At 40.4% G+C, this 20374-nt stretch overlaps 1 protein-coding gene across 11 annotated transcripts in view; it reads left to right on the top strand.

Annotated features, from left to right (window-relative positions):
- dmd (dystrophin) overlaps positions 1-20374 on the top strand; it is a 1835475-nt gene that overhangs the window by 1275083 nt on the left and 540018 nt on the right. For all 11 annotated transcript variants that reach the window (XM_059650343.1, XM_048540566.2, XM_048540567.2 and 8 more), the window contains 2 exons: positions 16100-16244; positions 19939-20088. In XM_059650343.1, the coding sequence (XP_059506326.1) occupies positions 16100-16244; positions 19939-20088 (295 nt within the window). The remainder of the gene's footprint in view (positions 1-16099; positions 16245-19938; positions 20089-20374) is intronic.

Here is a 20374-nt window from a genome sequence, read left to right as displayed (position 1 = left end):
CAATGATAAGAAATGTGAAAGGAGAAAAGCAGTGTCTACTTTAGAATTTTTGATAAAATACTAGGTTCAATCTTAAATTTATGATTTTTAAAATTTTTTTTTTCTATTTTACTTGGTTTTAATAAAAACTTTGTGGTTAATAGGCACTGAATTTTTCAGTAAATATGCTTAATAGTTTTGAAATTATTGAAGTTGAAAAGTATGATTCTCTAATTGTTTATCAAAACACAGAACCAGTTCACCTAATTGAAAGAAGTAGATGCAGTTGCTAAAAATAAGTGACAGACCGGTTTGCTATGTGGGGCACATTTCATGTTTGAGGTCAAAACTAATTTCAAAGTTATAGAGCATATAGACTTACCTGTGAGAGTCAATCAAAGATCTGAGATAACATAAGAATAAATTGTGTAGAAAGGATCCAATAATGTAACATAAATTCTGGCTACCTGTTCTCCTCCTAGTCCTTTTCTTATACTTGCTGGAAAATTTCTTCGTCTGAATTTCTCCCTGTGATGTTAGGTACTGCGCCGATTAACGGAGCCATTAAATACATTATCTGTGTTTTAATGCATTCTGCAGCTCTGGAAGTTGATTAGATTAGATTTGATTTGATTTATTGTCACTATGCACCGAAGTACAGTGAAAAAAGTGCCAAAGCATGACACAAGGGTCTTCTAAAAATTGTGTTTCATGAATGTAAATTATTTGGATCAGGATGGGAATGGAATGGAATAGGTTTCTTTTTCATTCAAAACCTCCATAATGTTGAATAACAGCAATAAAAATGAGCTCTGTGAGGAGATTGTCCATTGCTGAAAGCTCAGTTATGGTGAAGAATCTTTTCACAAGGAAAACATGTTAGAATCAACACTTGTCTTTCTATTTTAAAAAAGAATTGCTCGTATTATACATAGATATTTTCCTGTTGTCGTAAAATAGCTCAAGGTGTTGCAGTCAAGTCTTGATAAATTGTATTTGCAATCTCAGTTTATATCTTATTCAAGCATAGAAGCTGATAACTTCAAACCTATTTAGTTCCATTGTACTTGAGTTGAAAGTGTCATTCCTGTTTTTTTTTCATTAAATACAAGTTTATATGCCATTCCCATTGACTTCATTAGAACAGGTCCAGTGTGCCATTCTTAGTTACTTGCATTAAGTACAAATCCAATGAATCATTCTCATTGGCTTCATTAGATACAACTCCAGAGTGTCTTTCCCATTTATGTTATTAGATTTAAAGTGTCATTCTCAATTACTTCGTTTGGATATAAATGAATTGCACAATCACAATGTCTTCTATTAGATATAAGACCGATGTGTCATTCTCATTTCCATGTAATTGATCTGTGTCCAAAGTGTCATTCCAATTTACTTCCATTTGCTATGAATCCATGGTGCGAGCAATAATCTGGAGAAAAGATTTCAAAATCATGACCAAAATTCTAATGCTTCTCGATTCTGCATTCTATGTTCCATTAAAATGAAAGATTATTCTTCCAGCCACATTAGTTGCCTAATATCTTGTTTGATATCTGTTTTACTGTTTGTCATATTTCTACACTTTGAACTGCATCAATTGATATTTAAATCTGAACTGTTTGAACCAGATTTATGAAACCTGAGAGAATAAACCTCGCATGCTAGTTGAAGCTCTTGCTTTGCCTTCTGTTCTGTGGAGCTATTCCAATTAGCACAAAAGTTTTCAAGGCAGACCAAACAAAGTTTGGAAAATATATTCTTTAAAAGTGGTCCCTTTGCACTTGTACGTACAGGCAGCCCCGGGTTGCAAATGGGTTCTGTCTAGAGTCTTTTCGCATGTCGATGTGTGCGCAAATTAGAACACAATGCAGGAATGTACTGCAGCTCTCTGTAAGTACAGGAAATGTTCATATGTAACTCCCCTGAATGGGATTGCATTCATAAATACAAACATTTGTAAATTAGGGACCCTGTACTCAAATACAAGGAGTATTCTGAGTAATGCAGGTAAACTGAAAAAAGGTTAAAAACTGAAAGAACTGCAAATGCTGTAAATCAGGAACAAAAACAAAGTTGCTGGAAAAGCTGAGCAGGTCTGGCAGCATCTGTGAAGGGAAAGAGCAGCGTACATGTTTCGGTTCCAGTGACTCTTCCTCAGAATGAAAGGTTATTCAGTTTGACAAGTGTGGTAGGCCCAGGGAATAGAAAAAAAACATGGGAGGATATCCCGTTTTGGGGCAGAACAAAAGATTGTTAGAGTATGTGTTCATCAATCTGTGAAGTTATGAGGAAGGTTGATAAGATTAGTAAGACGACATGGAGCAAGATATCAGTTATTCGGCATTGGCCATCTAAGACATTAAATATAGGAACAAAGAGATTATTCTTAAATTGGAAACAACACCAAAAGTCCATTGTTCAAGCAAGCTCTGGTCACCATATCAACAGAAAAGTAGGAATGCACAGAGATTGTCCAGAGAAGTTTTACAATTATGTTAGGAAACAAAACAGAAGTTGCTGGAAAGGCTCAGCAGGCCTGGCAGCACCTGTGAAGGGAAAAACCAAGTTAATGTTTCAGGTCCAGTGACCCTTCCTCAGAACTGTTACAATTATGTTGCCAAGTTTAAAAAGAATTTGGTGATGAGGAAAAGATTGGATAGGTTGAGGTTTCTTTTCTTGGAACAGATGAGTCTGATGGCTGATTTATTTGAGGTTTACAAAATGATGAGTAGTCGATATGAAATAAATGGGGGAAGTCTCTCCTTATCAAACAGATTGAAGAATTGGAGGGATAATAAGGTCATGTGATTTATTTCCTGATGGAGTCTGGAATTCTTTACCTTTAAGTGCAAAGGAGGCAGAAACTCTCTCACTGCATTGAAAAGCCCTTGGATGTTTTCTTGAAGAACTATGATCTGCAAGACTGGGGGCCAAGTGTAGACGTGTGCTAGGCTGGGCAGCTGTTTGGGCCAAATGACCTTCTCCTGTGCAGAAATTTTCTTTAATTTCTGTGCTGTCAAATCATTCAATTTATGGAGATGTGAAATTCGAAACAAATGTGTAAACAGGTGTATGCACAGCTCTGTCTTGGCTATGAGGAAGTGATTCCACCCAGGCTGAAACAGGTGTTGCCAATTGTGAATATGTGCCTATGAAACTGCGGGGATGGTATTATAACGTAGCTGTAACCAAAAATAACCTCAGCCTGACAGCATTTGTTCTAATGCTTTCAGTACTTTATACAACTGCATTGCAGTGACTGAATTGGAAAGACATAAAGAGGGAGTGAGAGGTTTGTTTTAAATGAGATTTTCTCCTTACAGAATTAACTAAAAATTGAATTTGAGACAGTCCAAATTGCATTATGGCAAACTGTAAGCTTTGTTACGACGTTGTATGCTGCATTTCATGGTTGGATTATAATGCAACAGGCACGCAGAAAACAAAATAAAGAGAGATTGAGCTCTTTGAAATTGTACTGATTGACCAAAAAGTTTCCTTGAGAATTTTTTTCCCTTGAGGATTTTTTTTGGGATTCATGAGTCATCTGTTTCAAGATTTCTTCACTGGTGTTATTTCACAGACAACAGGCCTCCTCTGTCTTATCAATTTGGAAGACTATAGGTTTGCTTAATACCGCATAACAATCCAAAAACATGAATGATAAAATCATGCACAGTCAAAATTATTCTAATAGTATGAGCTTCACAGTAGTGGAATGTTGCTTCATCCAAAACATGCAAGTTATAAACAGCTTTATGTAAAGCCTGTACGTTCTGTACAGAAATATATAATGCTGTCAGACCGCATTTCTCTCCAAGAGGATCTGGAAACTATCATGAATTTAATTGCATAAAAGATTAGATTGTTTCTATGTCAAATTCTATTCACTTTCTTCAGGACATTCAGTTCACAAACTGATACATATGTCAGTAACAATATTATTTTGCTATGAATTTGGAGGGGTTCCTGAGGGAAAAAAAATGTATCCAGAATGATTGCTAATCTATTTGCTTGTTGGTTAAATGTTTAGATGTGTAGGCCCTAAATTTTCAGCAGAAAAAATAATGTTGCTGCAAACAGTGCCAATTTAATTTCCAGCAGCCACACATACTCAGTTAAATGCAGAAAGCAGAAAGTTGTTGTCCAAGCTAACCTACTTTGCAGAAGCTTTGGTATACTGATACTATGCGGAGAAACTCAGAATTTGCATGCAATAACATGAAGTGGGCACTAATTGCATCAGAAAAGGCTAGAGCTATTCATCCAATTGTAAGTGGGCATTTAACAGTGTGATATATCTTAATTACTGCCAAGCAACCTCTCTATCACTGACAATTAACATTTACAAATCCTAAATCAGATTCCTTTAGATTTTAATTATTGTTGGAGAAGTTTTTAACCCACTTTTCCCTCCCCCTCACTCATACTCTTTTTCTTCCTTGTACATTTTCTCTGTATCATTTCATGTTGATTGATGATTTTGTGAGTGGAAAGATGCTGCAAATATATCTGTTTCCTCGACTGAGTCTAAGACCTGTATAGAGTCATAGAGTCACACAGAACGGAAACAGACCTTTCAGTCCAACTGCCTATGCCAACCAGGTATCCTAAACTGAACCTGCCCCATTTGCCAGCATTTGGCCCATATCTCTGTAAACCTTTCCTGTTCATGTAACTGCCAAATATCTTTCAAATGTTGTTCTCGCCTCTGCGACGTCCTCTGGCAGTTTGTTCCATGTTCGCAGTACCCTCTGCTTCAAAATGTTGCCTCTCGGGTCCCTTTTAAATCTTTCTCCTCTCACACCAAACCTATGCCATCTAGCTATGGACTCCCCTACCCTGGGGAAAAGACCTTGGCTGTTCATCTTATCTAATGATTTTTCAACCTCAAAAAGGTCACCCCTCAGCTTTCAAAAGCAACAGAAGTCTCAACTAAAAGAAAGGCTCTTTTGCTGAGTTACATTAGCTTGTTAGACACTGTTATGAAGACTTTTTGAATGGTATATCCGTGCTGTTCAAGATCCAGCGCTATTTTTGAATTTCCCCACCTCAGACTGTATGACATTATCAGACTGTATGGAGCTTAAAGCATTCATGTGTTCAGAAGCATTACACTATAGGACTGAATTTACATTCCTGATTTGCACTTTCTGCTTCAGACTCATTGGTGATATACTGGGTAAAACTCAGGCAGGCAATTTGAGTTTTTAAAATTGTCATTACCCGTGTATACTTATTGTGATTCAGATACATGCAAACTTTGTGCTGCGAGCTCGTTATAATGAAAGAATCCTGCTGCATGTTTCACTCAGTGCTGCTCATTAGTTGCATGACTGAGCAGTGGCTCAGGTTCATATGTGACGTGCATGATTTGAAGCTAATTTGTGTTTTTTAAAGCCAGACTCTAACTCTTAAGGCAAAAATGCTAGAAGTGGCAAAGAACGAGTCTCTGAGCAGAAAGAAGAATGAATATAACACAAAGCAAAAAGGGTGCACTAAGGTTCTCTGAGGCAGCAGTGGAGATTTTGATGGCAGAATTGGCCAGGTAGGAATGTGTCCTGTGTCCAAAGGAAAGGAGACAGTCGAGACAAAATTGCACAAGTAGCAGGAACAAGTGAGCTCCCACAGTTAAGGCCAGTGGTGCAGCTCTACACTGTATGTGAAGAAATTTGATGAGCTCACTCAAGTGATCAAGTTCAATACACACATGCTCAACTGCTGTACTCTTACAACTGAGCATCTAACCTCACAAATTGCTCAGTTCACTGTAGCCACTTCAACATTGTTGTTGCATGACTCACACCTAACAGTCATTACCTGACCTGACCTTCACACAAGTGTAGCACTGTGGTGAGCCTCACTCACGTACTCACCTTCTCAAAAATGACAACTATATCAGGCAAACAAATTGTACTATGTTCACTCTTCTGCTTCTCTCACTTCTGAATGATGAAGAGCCATATATGAGAGGGCAACAACATCCACCCAGCATTTGACAAACATGTTTGATGTCCGCATCCCAATACAGTTCTGGCCTATAGTCAGAGTGGCCATGACTGAGAGATTCTGGGATTCAGGGGTTCTGGCTAAAGTCAATTAAATGTTATTTCATGTTGATTCACCTTCTTGCACCTCACCTCACTTCTCATCCCATAGTATTCTTTGATGCATAAGCTGCAGGTAGTGTAGTCTACATTGGGGAAACCAAGCGGAGGCTTGGTGACCGCTTTGCAGAACACCTCCGCTCGATTCGCATTAAACAACTGCACCTCCCAGTCGCAAACCATTTCCACTCCCCCTCCCATTCTCTAGATGACATGTCCATCATGGGCCTCCTGCAGTGCCACAATGATGCCACCCGAAGGTTGCAGGAACAGCAACTCATATTCCGCTTGGGAACCCTGCAGCCCAATGGTATCAATGTGGACTTCACCAGTTTCAAAATCTCCCCTTCCCCCACCGCATCCCAAAACCAGCCCAGTTCGTCCCCTCCCCCCACTGCACCACACAACCAGCCCAGCTGTTGCCCTCCACCCACTGCATCCCAAAATCAGTCCAACCTGCCTCTACCTCCCTAACCTGTTCTTCCTCTCACCCATCCCTTCCTCCCACCCCAAGCCGCACCTCCATCTCCAACCTACTAACCTCATCCCACCTCCTTGACCTGTCTGTCTTCCCTGGACTGACCTATCCCCTCCCTACCTCCCCACCTATACTCTCCTCTGCCACCTATCTTCTTTTCTCTCCATCTTCGGTCCGCCTCCCCCTCTCTCCCTATTTATTCCAGAACTTACCCCATCCCCCTCTCTGATGAAGGGTCTAGGCCCGAAACATCAGCTTTTGTGCTCCTGAGATGCTGCTTGGCCTGCTGTGTTCATCCAGCCTCACATTTTATTATCTTGGATTCTCCAGCATCTGCAGTTCCCATTATCACTAGTCATTCCCATGATGCAACACTATTCATGTGCCTTTGTTCTTTGACATTGTCGAGCATTAGTGTAGGATTGTGAAGTGAAAGACGAACAAAGGACTGATACAGGAATAGACATTCAATCATCTCACACTTGGGCAATCCACTGGTGACATTACATTTGTTGTAAAGGATATCATAGAAGCTAGATCTGCATACAGTAAGTCAGCAGGCACGAGTGGCCTTCATCTTGTGAAAGATTAAAGTGCCCAGTCAACAAGGATATGCAAGGGTTCAACTGTAGAGGATTCAGATGAAGATGGTTGTGTCATTGATGCTTTCACACAATGATCTGTCAGGAAACCTGCTGTCATAGTCAAGGAGCATGCAGGAGTGTGGCAAAAAAAAACTTGAAACAGGATTTTGCATAGATTTTGGGTTCCAGTATGGAAATGGTGGCTGTGACAGCTTTTGCTGACCAGATATCATGGAACGTCTGATAGTCAGTGTGTCAGCTCAGTCTAATGACATGAAATCACAGCATTTTGCCATGAAAACCCAGCCATTAGATATCTGCAGTGAAAAGGATTTCCAGAGCCCCACAGCAGGCCTGCAATCTGTTCTCCCACAGAAAACCAGATGAGTGAGAACAGTTTGTGGAGAATAAACTTGCTGTTCCATCTCAGAGTCACTGCTCTGTAATATTGGAACACCTTTTTGTTCCTGGTAAATATTTAGATCCACTGTTTTCCTGCTCTCACATTTATGGGTAGGATTCCAACATCACCATACAATTTTTAAAAAAAACCCAAACTCCAAGCATTCCAATCTTGAAAGTATACAGTGCACAAATGAATTCAAAAGTTATCATGTAAATTTAATAATAATAACTGATAAAATCCTTTGCGTATTTCTTGAAAGAAAACAGCATTAACCATTCATTTACACGATATATTTCAATTGATCTGTAAAATGAAAGTAAAATAACTTAACATTTGCACATCTGAAGCATTTGCTCCTTGTTTTGATTCATGTAACATGCTATTGATTCACGATTATTTAATTTTGATCGGCAGCATTAATAGGATAATAATTTTAAATCCCCAGTATCAACAGTCAGCTCTCAACCATCACTTGTATTTGTTTTGTTAACCCAAGTACTGATGTGCCATTGTGAATATTAATGGTTGTGTTACTTAATCACATTGTAGCAAATAAAATATAATTGGTTACTTGTTAACAAGAAAAGTCTGGAGGCTTGCAGTTGTGTTTTATATGACCAAAAACATTAACTCTAAAGTAATTCATTGTCTGTGAAGAGCTTTGAGATCTTTCTGAGAGATTTCGATGTGGCATGCAAGGACTTGCAATCCTGAATTTTCAAAAATTATGACTGTGACTAATACTTTTGTGAGGATCCCAAGTGAGACTGCCAGATGATGTTACAACCTGGCTAGGGACCAGTAGTTTTAGTTTCTTTGGCTAAAGTAGACAAATTTCAAGATGTAAACTACTAATAAGAGAATAAAGCCACAAGACACTCAGTTTTGAGCAAAGTAAATTTGTGAGGTTAGACAAGCAAGCCTAAGTATAAATATGTGTAAAATACATTTTCTAACATTGAGAAATACCATGAACTAATTTGGAGTTAACAAGCTGTGGCCAAACTCCCCACAGAGAGCTAAATTGCAGATGTGGTCAAGACAAATCACCAAGCATTTTGCAGTCATTTCCAGATGCTTGTGACACCATGGATCATCAAGTGGCATTAAAATTTTGTACCCTTTGCATTCCTATTCCTATTCTTCCATCTGAAAGAGCTATGTTTGAAATTGCCTCACAGGTTGTTCCATCATGAAGTGCATCAATGACTGCTCATATCTCTCAGACTATGTTCCACTGGTTTCCTGAGGCTACACTATAGCACTGAGTCAGAGACACATTTGAACCTCTTGCAAAGGCAGCTAACTTCAATAAGCTGGCACTTCCATGGGATTCTTCAACAGCCAATGTTTTTTTTCAGCTGCACCAAACAAACACAACTTGTGGGCTTCTTTATCTGCCACTTTCAGCTTTAGTGAATTGCTGATAACTCTGAGGGCATGTTCTGAGACCTGACTACTTCAGATTCTAACCCCAACTCTTAGCTGCACCTATTAGCTCTGAAAACTCTGTGAGCCCTAACTGCCTAGAACCTGCTGTAGTAATACCTTTTCAGTGTGTAGCTACTTGCCCAGCTCCCACTCCTTTGGGCTCTCCTTTTCCCACCACAGGGGTCACGTAATTGCAATTATGCTCCAGCACCACATTCTGTGGGTGCACCCCTGTCCAAAACTCCCTCTCAAACAAAAAGAATTTGGAATGCTGGGCCAGGCAAGCATAGCTTACCCCCTGAAAATGCACCAGAATATTCAGAGTCTGCTGGGAATTAGCATCCTCTTTCTTCGCCTATGTACAAAGGTCAGTTCAGCTTTGTAACACTGAAATAATTACTTAATTTGACGGTATCTTGAATATTCTCAATAACTGCAAAAACTTTTCTTTTGGGAAATGTTAAATATCTCAGGTTTATGATTGGTCATGTTGAAAGTCTTTGCAAGAGTAAGAAGTTTGGCATATTTACCCCACTGAGATAGGAGCTGTAAGTCAGGAGATTTGAGGATGTTATGATACTACCACCTGCTCAACAAAGTCCACCCATGCAAATTCTATGGCAGAGTGTAGGGAGTGGGCTGGAGTCAGGACTAGTGTTTTCAGCAGCAGGCTTAAAGCAGAATCACAGCAGGCTGAAACACAAGTGGGCCTTGGTTCTCTGGGACATCAGCCCATTTCAGGTGGTCTGGCAAAACTCAAGCCAAACTCTGTATTTATTGGAGTCATAGTTGGCAGAAGGATGAGAGATGGTCACTATCAAAGGCAGATCTCTGGAAGCTTGAACATGGACTGAGTTGAGATAGCAGTCAAAGGAAGTGCTACAAGAACATTCAGACTTTGAGTCCTCAGAAAACCAAGACCGGAATTGTTACAGCTGACACAACCCAAGAAAAGAAAGTAATGCAGTATTCTTCAAATATATGCCCATGTTAGAAACGTAAAACCTAAATTGAGATTCTGAGCCTTAAATTCATCTGAAAGTTAATTAACGGTGGTATCCTGTCGTGTTTGCTGTAGATTTATCTGTTGTAATTGTTGAAAGTCAATCAGCTGAGCCCTCTGGCATAGCTTTGGAGGTTAAGACCATAAGACATAGGAGTGGAAGTAAGGCCATTTGGTCCAGCAAGTCCACTCCACCATTTAAATCATGGCTGATGGGCATTTCAACTCCACTTCCCTGCACTCTCCCCATAGTCCTTGATTCCTTGTGAGATCAAGAATTTGTCAATTTCTGCCTTGAAATTCCTCAGAATAGTCCCTTAGGCACAATTGTCTTCATTTGTTTCGTCGATGACCGATCTTCAATCATAGAGTCAAAGGTAGATGTGTCTGCTGACTCCCCAGAGCCTGTCTGCTATCTATAAAATGTGAGTCATGAGTGTGATAGAATACTCCCGACTTGTCTGGATGGGTGCAGCCCCAACAACACTCAAATAACTTTAACCATCCAGGACCAAGCAGCCTGCTTGATTGGCATCACGTCCACAAACATTCAATCTGTCCACCACCGATGCTCAATAGCAACAGTGTGTACTGTCTACAACCTACATGCAAAAATTCACCAAAGATCCTGAAACAGCTCCTTCCAACCCCATGAACGTAATCATCTGAAAGTTCAAGGGCAGCAGATACAACAGAACACCACCACCTGCAAGATCCCCTCCAAGCCACCCACTACCCTGACTTGGAAATATCGCTAAGCCTTCATTGTCGCAGGGTCAAAATCCTCTATGATGGCATTGTGGGTTTACAGTGCGTGGACTTTAGCTGTTTGATAAACAGCTTACCACCACCTTCTTAAGGGCACATACAGATCTGCAACAAATGCTAGCCTAGCCAGTGGCACCCGTGTCCCACAAGTGAAATCATTTTTAACAAAATGCTTTCAGAATTTGTGACTGCTCAGGTAAGCCACCCATATCCAACATGTCCAAGAGTGATACAATATTCAGATCAAGCAAAGACCATCTTCAACAAGAGAGAACCTTTGCAGTGAAAAATTACATTGCACTTGAAATGTTAATTCTTTCATTTCGAACAAATTCCACCAAACTGCTGAGCTTCTACTGTACTTTTTGATTTGTATGAGAGAATGCCCAACTGTCTCCTCTTGACAATGCATGTCATTATCATCACTGATTAACCCTGCACCATAAATGAGGTCTGGAGTGGTAACCATTGGCCAGAAACAGAACTGGATCAGTTATATAAATATTGTTGTACTCAAGCAGGTCAAAAAATTCAGAATTCTGCGGTGAGTAACCCATCTCATTGACTCCCCAAAGCCTGTCCACCATCTAAAAGGCACAAGTCAGGTGTGTGATGGAATACACTTTCCTGACCTGGATGTGTACAGCTCCAGCACCATCCAGAAGCTCAATACCATCTAGGCTGAAATTGTACATTCGATTGGCATCTCTTCTCCTACCATAAACATTCACTGTCTCCATGAGTGAGACACAGGGGCAGCAGTGTGTGCCATCTATAAAGTGCACTACAGGAACTCAGCAAGCATCCTTTAACAGTACCGTCCACCTTGTGGCCTCTATAAGCACTAGGGCAACAGATGCATGGGAACACCATCAGTTGCAAACTCTCTTCCAAGCCACACCAAATTCTTCCATTGCCATCCCTGCATCATCATACTTGCATCTCCTCCTTGACAGCATTGGGGATGTATGATACTGGAAGGACTGCAGTGGTTCAAAAAGGTGACTCATTGCCCTCCTTCTCTGTAGCAACTGGACTTGGGCAATAAACACTGCTGCACCGAAGACACCTACGTTCCATGAATAAAAACATAGAAAAGAACTGCTTTGCACCAATGGCAAGCTTGTAGATAAACATTTTCTGGTCTTGTATGTCCACTAAGGCAAGTTCAGAGCACAAACCTGAATCAAAGGCAGCAGTGCAGTCCTTTTGATATAGGAAATGTACTACAGCTGTTTGTAAATATACCTACTGTTCGGAGAGAAGAATGCTGGGATGAAAATCTGAAGATGCAGAAACATGTTCAAGGGTGCACAGAGAGCTATAGAATTGAACACTGCTCACTCCTCATTCAAGAATTTATAAATAAGCCACTGCAAACAAAGTGCACTTTGATGTACATCTCCCCTCTTCCTCAGTTTATACTACAGATGAAATTTTGAGTATAACCATAATTTAAGCCATGACAAGTTCATTTCCAATGCATAACCATAGGAAATACTACTCTCATGTGTCAGTCATGAAGTAATTGGATTTCACAGCAAAGAAATTGTATTGTTGAATATGATCCCAAAACAGTAATAAAGATATTGAAATCCAATGTAATCAAAACAAAGATAACTTTTCAATTGCCTTGAAGCATGACCTTGGCCATAGGCGTTTGTTCAGTGCTGCTTCAATCTGTTGCAGTATTTTTGGGAAAAATCAGCACTTCTAAAACTTGTACATTGGCATGAGTACTGAAGGCCCACTAGATGCTCTGAAAATATAGCCCATAATTAGTGGTCAGCTGAGACACAGTGGTGCTTACCAGCAACCCAAAGGAAAGTTGCACTAAAAGATCTAGTAGCCCCAACAAGAAATTGTTTGTGAGAGATAATGGGAACTGCAGATGCTGGAGAATCCAAGACAACAAAATGTGAGGCTGGATGAACACAGCAGGCCAAGCAGCATCTCAGGAGCACAAAAGCTGACGTTTCGGGCCTAGACCCTTCATCAGAGGGTCTAGATGCTCTGATGAAGGGTCTAGGCCCGAAAGGTCAGCTTTTGTGCTCCTGAGATGCTGCTTGGCCTGCTATGCTCATCCAACCTCACATTTTGTTGTCTAAGAAATTGTTTGTGCTATTTTTCTCAGCATCATTAAACTGTCCAAGCACAAATCAGCATTTTCAGACACCAAATAGAATGATAAGTGCTGAACTCTGTCAACTGTTTTTCAAAAACATAAGGTGCAGTGAAATCAGACTTGGAACATATACAGTCAGAGAGTTATACAACATGGAAACAGGCCCTTCAGCCCAACTTGTGCATGCTGACCAGGTTACCCAAACTGAACTCATTCCATTTGCCTACGTTTGGACCATATCCCTCTAAACACTTCCTATTCATGTACCCACCCAGATGCCTTTTAAATGTTGTAATTTTACTAGCCTCTACCACTTCCACTGGCAGCTCTTTCCACATGTGCACCATTCTCTGTGAGAAAGTTGCTCCTCAGGCCCCTTTTAAATCTTGCCCCTTCCACTGGAACCTATGCCCTCTAGTTTTGGGAAAAAGACCTTGTAAATTTGTCTTTTCTATGCATTTTATAAACCTCTATAAGGTCATCCCTCAGCCCCCTGTGCTTCAGTGGAAAACGTCGCAGCCTATCCAGCCCCACCACATAACTTAAACTCTCCAATCCCAGCAAAAGCACTGTAAATCTTTTCTGCACCCTCTCCAGTTTAATAACATCCCTTATATCTCTTAAGGGACTCACTTGATCTCAGCAGTCTATACCTGTTGTATGTTTCCTTCTTTTTCTTGGCTATAGCCTCAATATCTTTTGTCATCCAGTGTTCCCTACTCCTACCATCCTTGCCCTTTTCTCTGACAGGAACGTACTGTCTCTGAACTCTCATTGTCTCGTTTTTGAAAGCCTCCAACTTGCCAGTTATCCCTTTTCCTGTGAATAGCCTCCCCCATCAACATTTGAAAGTTAAACCCAAAAAAACTGTGGCTGCTGTAAATCGGGAACAAAAACAGAATTTGCTGGAAAGGCTCAGCCAGTCTGGCAGCATCTGTGAAGGCAAAAAACAGAGTTAACATTTCCATTCTGGAATTCTGAGGAAGGGTCACCAGACCCAAAACATTAACTCTGTTTTTTTCCTTTGCAGATGCTGCCAGACCTGCTGAGCTTTTCCAGCAACTTAACTTTTGAAACCTCCTGTCTAATGCCATCAAAATTGTCCTTTCTCCAATTTAGTACTTTAACTTTTCGACGAGGCCTCTTTTTTTCCCCAAAACTATTTTAAAACTAATAAAATAATGGTTGCTGGTCCCAAAGTGCTCCCCCACTAACTCCTCAGTCATTCACGCTGCCTTATTTCTCAAGAGAAGTTCAGGTTTTGCTCTTCCTCTAGTAGATACATCCACACATTCAATAAGAAAGTTTTCTTGAATGCACTTAGCAAATTCTTTTCCATCCAAGCCCTTAACATGATAAAAATCCCAGACTATATTTGGAAAGTTAAAATCTCCTATTATTCTTAAAGTATTTGAGATCTCCCTACATATTGGAGGACCTTTAGGACAATCCCATCAAGGTGATCAGACCCTTCTTATTTCTCAGTTCCATCCATATTACTTCACTGGACGGTCGTTCATAAATATGCTCTCTGTGATGTTTTCCCTCATCAAAAATGACACAGTCCCTCTTATCTTGCCTCCCTTTCTATCACTCCTATAGTATCTGTACCCCAAAACATTCAGCTGCCACTACTTTCCCTCCCTCAGCCATGTTTCTGTAATAGCTATGATGTCCTGGCCCCATGTTATAGTCCATGCGCTGAGTTCATTTTCCTTAGTTGTCAGACCTCTTGCATTGAATTAAATGCAGTTTAGTTCATCAGTCTTTCCTCATCCTTTGCTCTGCTACTGCTTGCCTTGTCTATTAAACTTGCTGCCGTTAACTTATGGGCTAGCCTCAACCTTCACTTGTTTCACTACTGCCTAGGCCAACTGCCAGACTAGTTTAAACTCTCCAGAGTAACTCTAGCAAATCTCCCCACCAGGATCTTGGTCTCTTTCAAGATCACTTGCAACCTGTCCATCTTGGAGAGGTCACTTCTGACTTAGAGGTCCCAGTGATCCAAAAATTTGTATCCCTGCCTCCTGCAGTAGCTCCTTAGCCATGCATTAATCTCACCCATCCTTCATTTCCTAGTCTGGCTCACATATTAAGCAAAAATATCATGATCATTCTTTTTGAGATATTATAAATTATTAAAATATCGAGGATTTAATGGCAGTGTAGAGTAGTCTGCAGTGGAGCAGTGAGTGGCAGAAGAGAATTCGAGATTTGTGCATGAGTCTGCATCTGCATTACATCTTGAAGTTACAATCAGATTCAGAGAAGTGATGGTGTTCATAACCACAAACACAGAAATTCTGACGGTTGCCTCAAGAGCAGATGGGAGGAGGCAAAGCAAGGAGTACCACTGATGTCATGGAAATTGTGCTTCCAATAGGACTGTATTGACTTTGTCTAAATGAATGTGAGCTTATTGGAGATAAAGGTTGAGCAAAACTAGCAGATTAGATATCAAATAATGTTTGCATTCAGCCTTTTACTTGATAAATTAAGAAGGCACATCTATTGTCAATATTCCATTGTACTTTGATATTACCAAAGATTGGATATGATTGAACATAACACAAATATCATCATTGATTTGTTGTGTAGAGATGGATAGTGCACTCTGGGGAATTGATGAGATGTCCCTCCTAATTTACGATAGTCATCAATCTTAACACACTTTGTAAACAAATGTAATGTGTTTACACATTTTCTGCCACTGATACATACACAGATTCAAAATCTGAGCATTTTAACATTTTATTATCAAATTGGTACGACTTTATTGTGCCAAATAATTTTCTGTGAATGGATTGCACAGATTTAATGAGTGGCTATGATTGTGTGATTTAATGTACCCAAACATCTATTAATATGTATTTGGATAACTGGAAATGCAAAAATGTAAGGTCAGAAAGGTTTAATCTGCTGTATGTGTGAATGTGATAAAACTCTTCCTGATGAGGCTATATATTGTGAGACATAGTGAGAAAACACTGCAACAAATTGTGCTAACAATTGCCGAAATAAACATTCTTGTTTTTGTTTTCTTGGCAATCTCTTCTCAGTGTTTGGAAAAGACCAATGTTGATTACTTTTTTGACTTTAATACATGCAACAGTGTAAATAGGGATTGAAATACTGACTGTAGAAATAAATTTGCAGAGCGTCATATTGTCCAAATGAATTCATGGCAGTGATCTTTACTATTGTACCCATTACAGGTTAGAGGAGCAGAAGCATATTTCAGAATTGCAGGAAGACTTGAATGAATTTCTCTCCTGGCTTGAAGAAGCAGAGAGTGTTGTGGGAATAGATCTTCACGCTGGAAATGAGAAGCAACTAAAAGATTCTTTGGAGAGAGTCAAGGTAACAGCAGTATTGCTGAAATTATGCTTTATCATTGTGTCTAAGTTCTTTTTAATCAGTTCGCTGAACATTTGTGTGCAAATGCATTCTTAGTCTCTCTTAAAAAGCACAATTTCCATTGTATGAGACTTTAAAATTATAACCTTATTCTAAATCATGAATAATTCACTAAAATTCCTTGTTAACATCCAACATGTTATTGAATGATGGTAATTAACAATGTGATATTGAACTGCACCATTAAAGAATTTGAACTGATCTAGATTCTGCCCGAATTTGAGCTAGGATGGCAGGAGGGCAAAATATGTCATTGTGGTCCAAAGGGAATTTGGGATCCTGTCCCTGAACAGAATGAAATGATTCTCAGCTAGAAAATTCACATATGTAATCATTACAGGAAATGATTGAGCCCCATTGTGTCGACGTAAACCAGTCCCCACACTCACTCTTCATGGGCACACACATAGCTCATTGGGCAAAGTACGGGCAGGCTACTAACATCTGTATTGTCATACATAGGATGATGAGGAGTAATGTAGGATCATTTGAAAAGCAGTACAAATCAGTAGGAAAGCCTTTGGGAGCATCAAAAATGAGTTTAACTCTGTTCCATATTCTTCAACAGTGGCCCACATTTTCTGACGGCTAGATAGCTTTTCTTCTTCTGCAGCATAGATGGGTGTGGAGCATCAGGACCATGTGGAATCCTCAATGTTGCAGACACTGAGGGAATTACCTATGTAATTGAAGAATCCAATGGCCAATTTCCCTCTGTCTGGAATCCTCAGAAAGCATCCAGTTAAATCCGAGAATGTGAAGTTTTCTGCTGCGTTGAATTTAATAGTCATTCAAGAAGATGTAGACAACTAAAAACCTAGTTTTGTGCATGGGTAACTATTGAACTAATACTACAGTTTACCAGACACCCTTCACCCCCCAAGCTATACCCTCCCTTAAGCTCCTTACTGCTCCCAGATCCTGACCTGATAACCACACCCCCTTGTGACCTGTATCCCATTCTCCTGCCCCTTTGCCATCCTGCCTCGGGGGCCTAACACGATCCCCTCTACATAATTTGAGACTCCTATTTTTCAAACCTGGCATCCCACCTCTCAAACCACAGAGCTGACGCAGCCTGAAATGGAATCTGCTGTCAGAAATGCAGAGCTCGTTCTTAGCATGTAAAGTATGAGTGTAGTGGTTTATCATTGCCTCTTCCTCTGAAAATATAGCCCAATGTTCTGCATTTAAATAGGTGTGACTAATTTAAAATATTTTTTTAAAAACTGTTTTAGTTCATTAATTTATTTTGCATGCACATTTCATTCAGAAGCATAGATAACTCTGTATGTTCTTTTTAATAAAAAACTAATGCTAAAACCTTGAAAGTACACAAAATGTTTTAAAAGTAAAAGGAGAAGTTTGCCAGTACCTTTAAATTTTTTTTCTTTTCCTTCATTCCAAAATAACGGAAACTTCTAAGATTAAACGATTATATCATTCCCCCTTCAGTCGCTTCCCTGACTGCCAATCATGCAAAGGCATCAAGTGTTCTAGTGATATCTTCTCCAGGGTCGTGCTGTCATGGACATAATCACAGAAAAGTTTTGAACATATCGTCACGTTCAAGGCCAAGCCAGTTATTTAAACAATTAGCCTTGAAGTTTCAATGATGTATTTTCACTCATTAATTAAATACTTAATTCAACGTTGCGCAGATTTTCACATAGCACAGCTGATTGGTTTTGTACAACCTGAAATAATAAATCCATCGTTCAGGGTTCTAAAATCTCACATCCCATTCCTCCCCAGGAGCATTGTCATCTGGGCAAGGACAAAGCCAAGAAGGTCTGGTTCTGAATTGGACAGAGCTGCTGTCGTGCTCTGCTCCTTGTTCAGACTATCGCTGCTCCTGGTTGCCCGGTTTGATTCCCAACGTCTAAAGGCAGGGTTTCAGTGGGCCGCTCGTGATGTCTGCTGTTTCTGGGCTAGAGGGTGCTCGTCTCCTTCTGCTCATTGGAACAGAAGCTCTTTCTTTGTTTGCAGCCATCTCTCTGCACATCTTCATTGTCACATTGCTGATGTGTCCATCATCCAGCTGCTTCTTTCCTTTTAGGTGTTGGCCTGTGGGGACCCCTGCATGGTTTTTTTCTTAGCTTTCTCCTTATCTGTCTTGTCCCCCAGCTCCTTCATTGCTGCCTTCTCCCGAATTGGCTCCAATTTCTCAAATGAAGGTTGAGTTGGTTGTTATCTAGTTGTACTGAGCTCCTTGTCTCCTCGCCAGCATTTCCATTCTTCTGGCAGTTATCTTGCAGAAGGGTGGCAGCTCAGAGTCCTTTAATGGGGGGTGGGGGGGTGGTGGTGTTCACAATCATGTTGGCACTGCCATCTCATTTGTGTATATGTAGCCCCACATCTAGGGCAGGCATTGCACACGTGGCCTGTTACCCCACACAGGTTGCAGCTTTTGGCCTGTTTATAGTCCTTAGTCAGGTGCCCCTCTAGTTTGTAGTTTCTGCAGTGGGTCACTTTGCAGTCCGCTGCCATGTGCCCTGTCCCAAAGCTTCAGCACACTCTAGGCTGCCCCAAACATGTCAGGCAGCCTTCTCTCCCTCTTATTGTGATGCCGGTGGAGGATGTTCCTGTGCCATCCACCTTCAGGGTCATCCTGGCCTGTCTCCTGCATGCCCAGGTTCCAAACAGGACAGCCATGTCGTTGTCACCTCTGACCAACTGCCCTACCTACCCAGGAAGGTCAGGACTTCTGCTGCCAGGATGTGAGAGCTGGGCAGATGGATTGTAACAACCCTGCCCCTCTGTGCAGGGACGACAAACAGTAGTTGCTGCAGACAGGATGGAGAGGGCGCACTCACCTCCTTTTCCTTCACATACCTTCAGGAGACATTCACATTGTTTCACACTCTAGAGAGTCAAGTCATAGCATCCACCACTCAGGAGACCCTACAGAGAATTGTTTTTTTTATGGCAAATATACTTTATTCATAAAGGATTATCTTTCAGTACTTAAACAGGTACTAAGACATTCCATACATTCTTTGCATTAAAGAAACAAACAAACATTGGAATTTGACATATTTTGCAATTGCAAAAACCAAAGACATTTCCGACTCCTGCAGGACACTGTTTTCATCTTTGAGGCAATGAGAGAGTCTGACAAATGAACAGACACTTGTTAATCTTTCTGTCAAAGTGTAGAATTTAGATACTGATATTTTCCCCCCGCCTCTTTGTGGTAACTGCCTCAAACTTTAGTGTGTAGTCCTGGACCTTGGTACGTGCCATTCTGCAACATTTACTCAGTGTCAACTCTTGGCACTGAAAGACTAACAGGTTTGGGGCAGACCAAAGAGCGTCTTTGACCAAGGTGATGAGGTCTTCCAGGCACAATCCATATTTATCTCAGTGTGCGCCCTGGGGGACAGACCATAGACAGTCCTGCATCACGGAGAAGCACATTCCAGCAGGAGATGTGTAACAATCTCCCCTTCAGGACCAACAGAAAACCAGTAGTTTCCTTGAAGGAAATACAACCCAAAGTGTGGTTTACCGTCTCTATTCTCATTATGGTGATCACTAATATTGCCACTTTTGAACTATAAATATGGTATTACGTAATTTAATTTTGGATGTTTTCGAGCTGGAAATAGTCAAGTACCTCAACGTTTTTTTTCAGTTTCAAGTTGGTGAAATTCCTTTTCGGAAAGGGAAATTGAAACGAATTAATGAGAGTGGAGGAGTGGCACTCAAAAGCACGACTCTGTTCCCAGACCAACGTTTTAAATTGGAAACTGGTCTCTTGCAGACTAATAATCGTTGGACTAAGGTATGAATAACTGTGTAAATCTCATGTTTTGGAGAATCAGCAAGTTCAGTAACGTGGTAGGGATAATAAGGATTAGTTGATCAATCTAGGCGGAGTGTTTTAAATGTAAAAAAAACATATTTCCTGTTACTACTACTTGCAAGGCAATTATTTTCTGCGTGTGTGTGTGTATGTATATATATGAGTGTATATATCTGTAACTTTGCGAGAGGAATTTTATTATGAATCAGTATTTCTCATTGGCTTACATTCTCAAGTAGGGAGTGCAGAATCAGGTAAGCAGGCT

Source organism: Stegostoma tigrinum, chromosome 12 (genome assembly GCF_030684315.1).
Source record: "Stegostoma tigrinum isolate sSteTig4 chromosome 12, sSteTig4.hap1, whole genome shotgun sequence".
In the NCBI taxonomy this organism is placed as follows: Eukaryota; Metazoa; Chordata; class Chondrichthyes; order Orectolobiformes; family Stegostomatidae; genus Stegostoma; species Stegostoma tigrinum.
The sequence above is the reverse complement of the archived record's forward strand: the minus strand, read 5'-3'. Positions and strand labels throughout refer to the sequence as shown.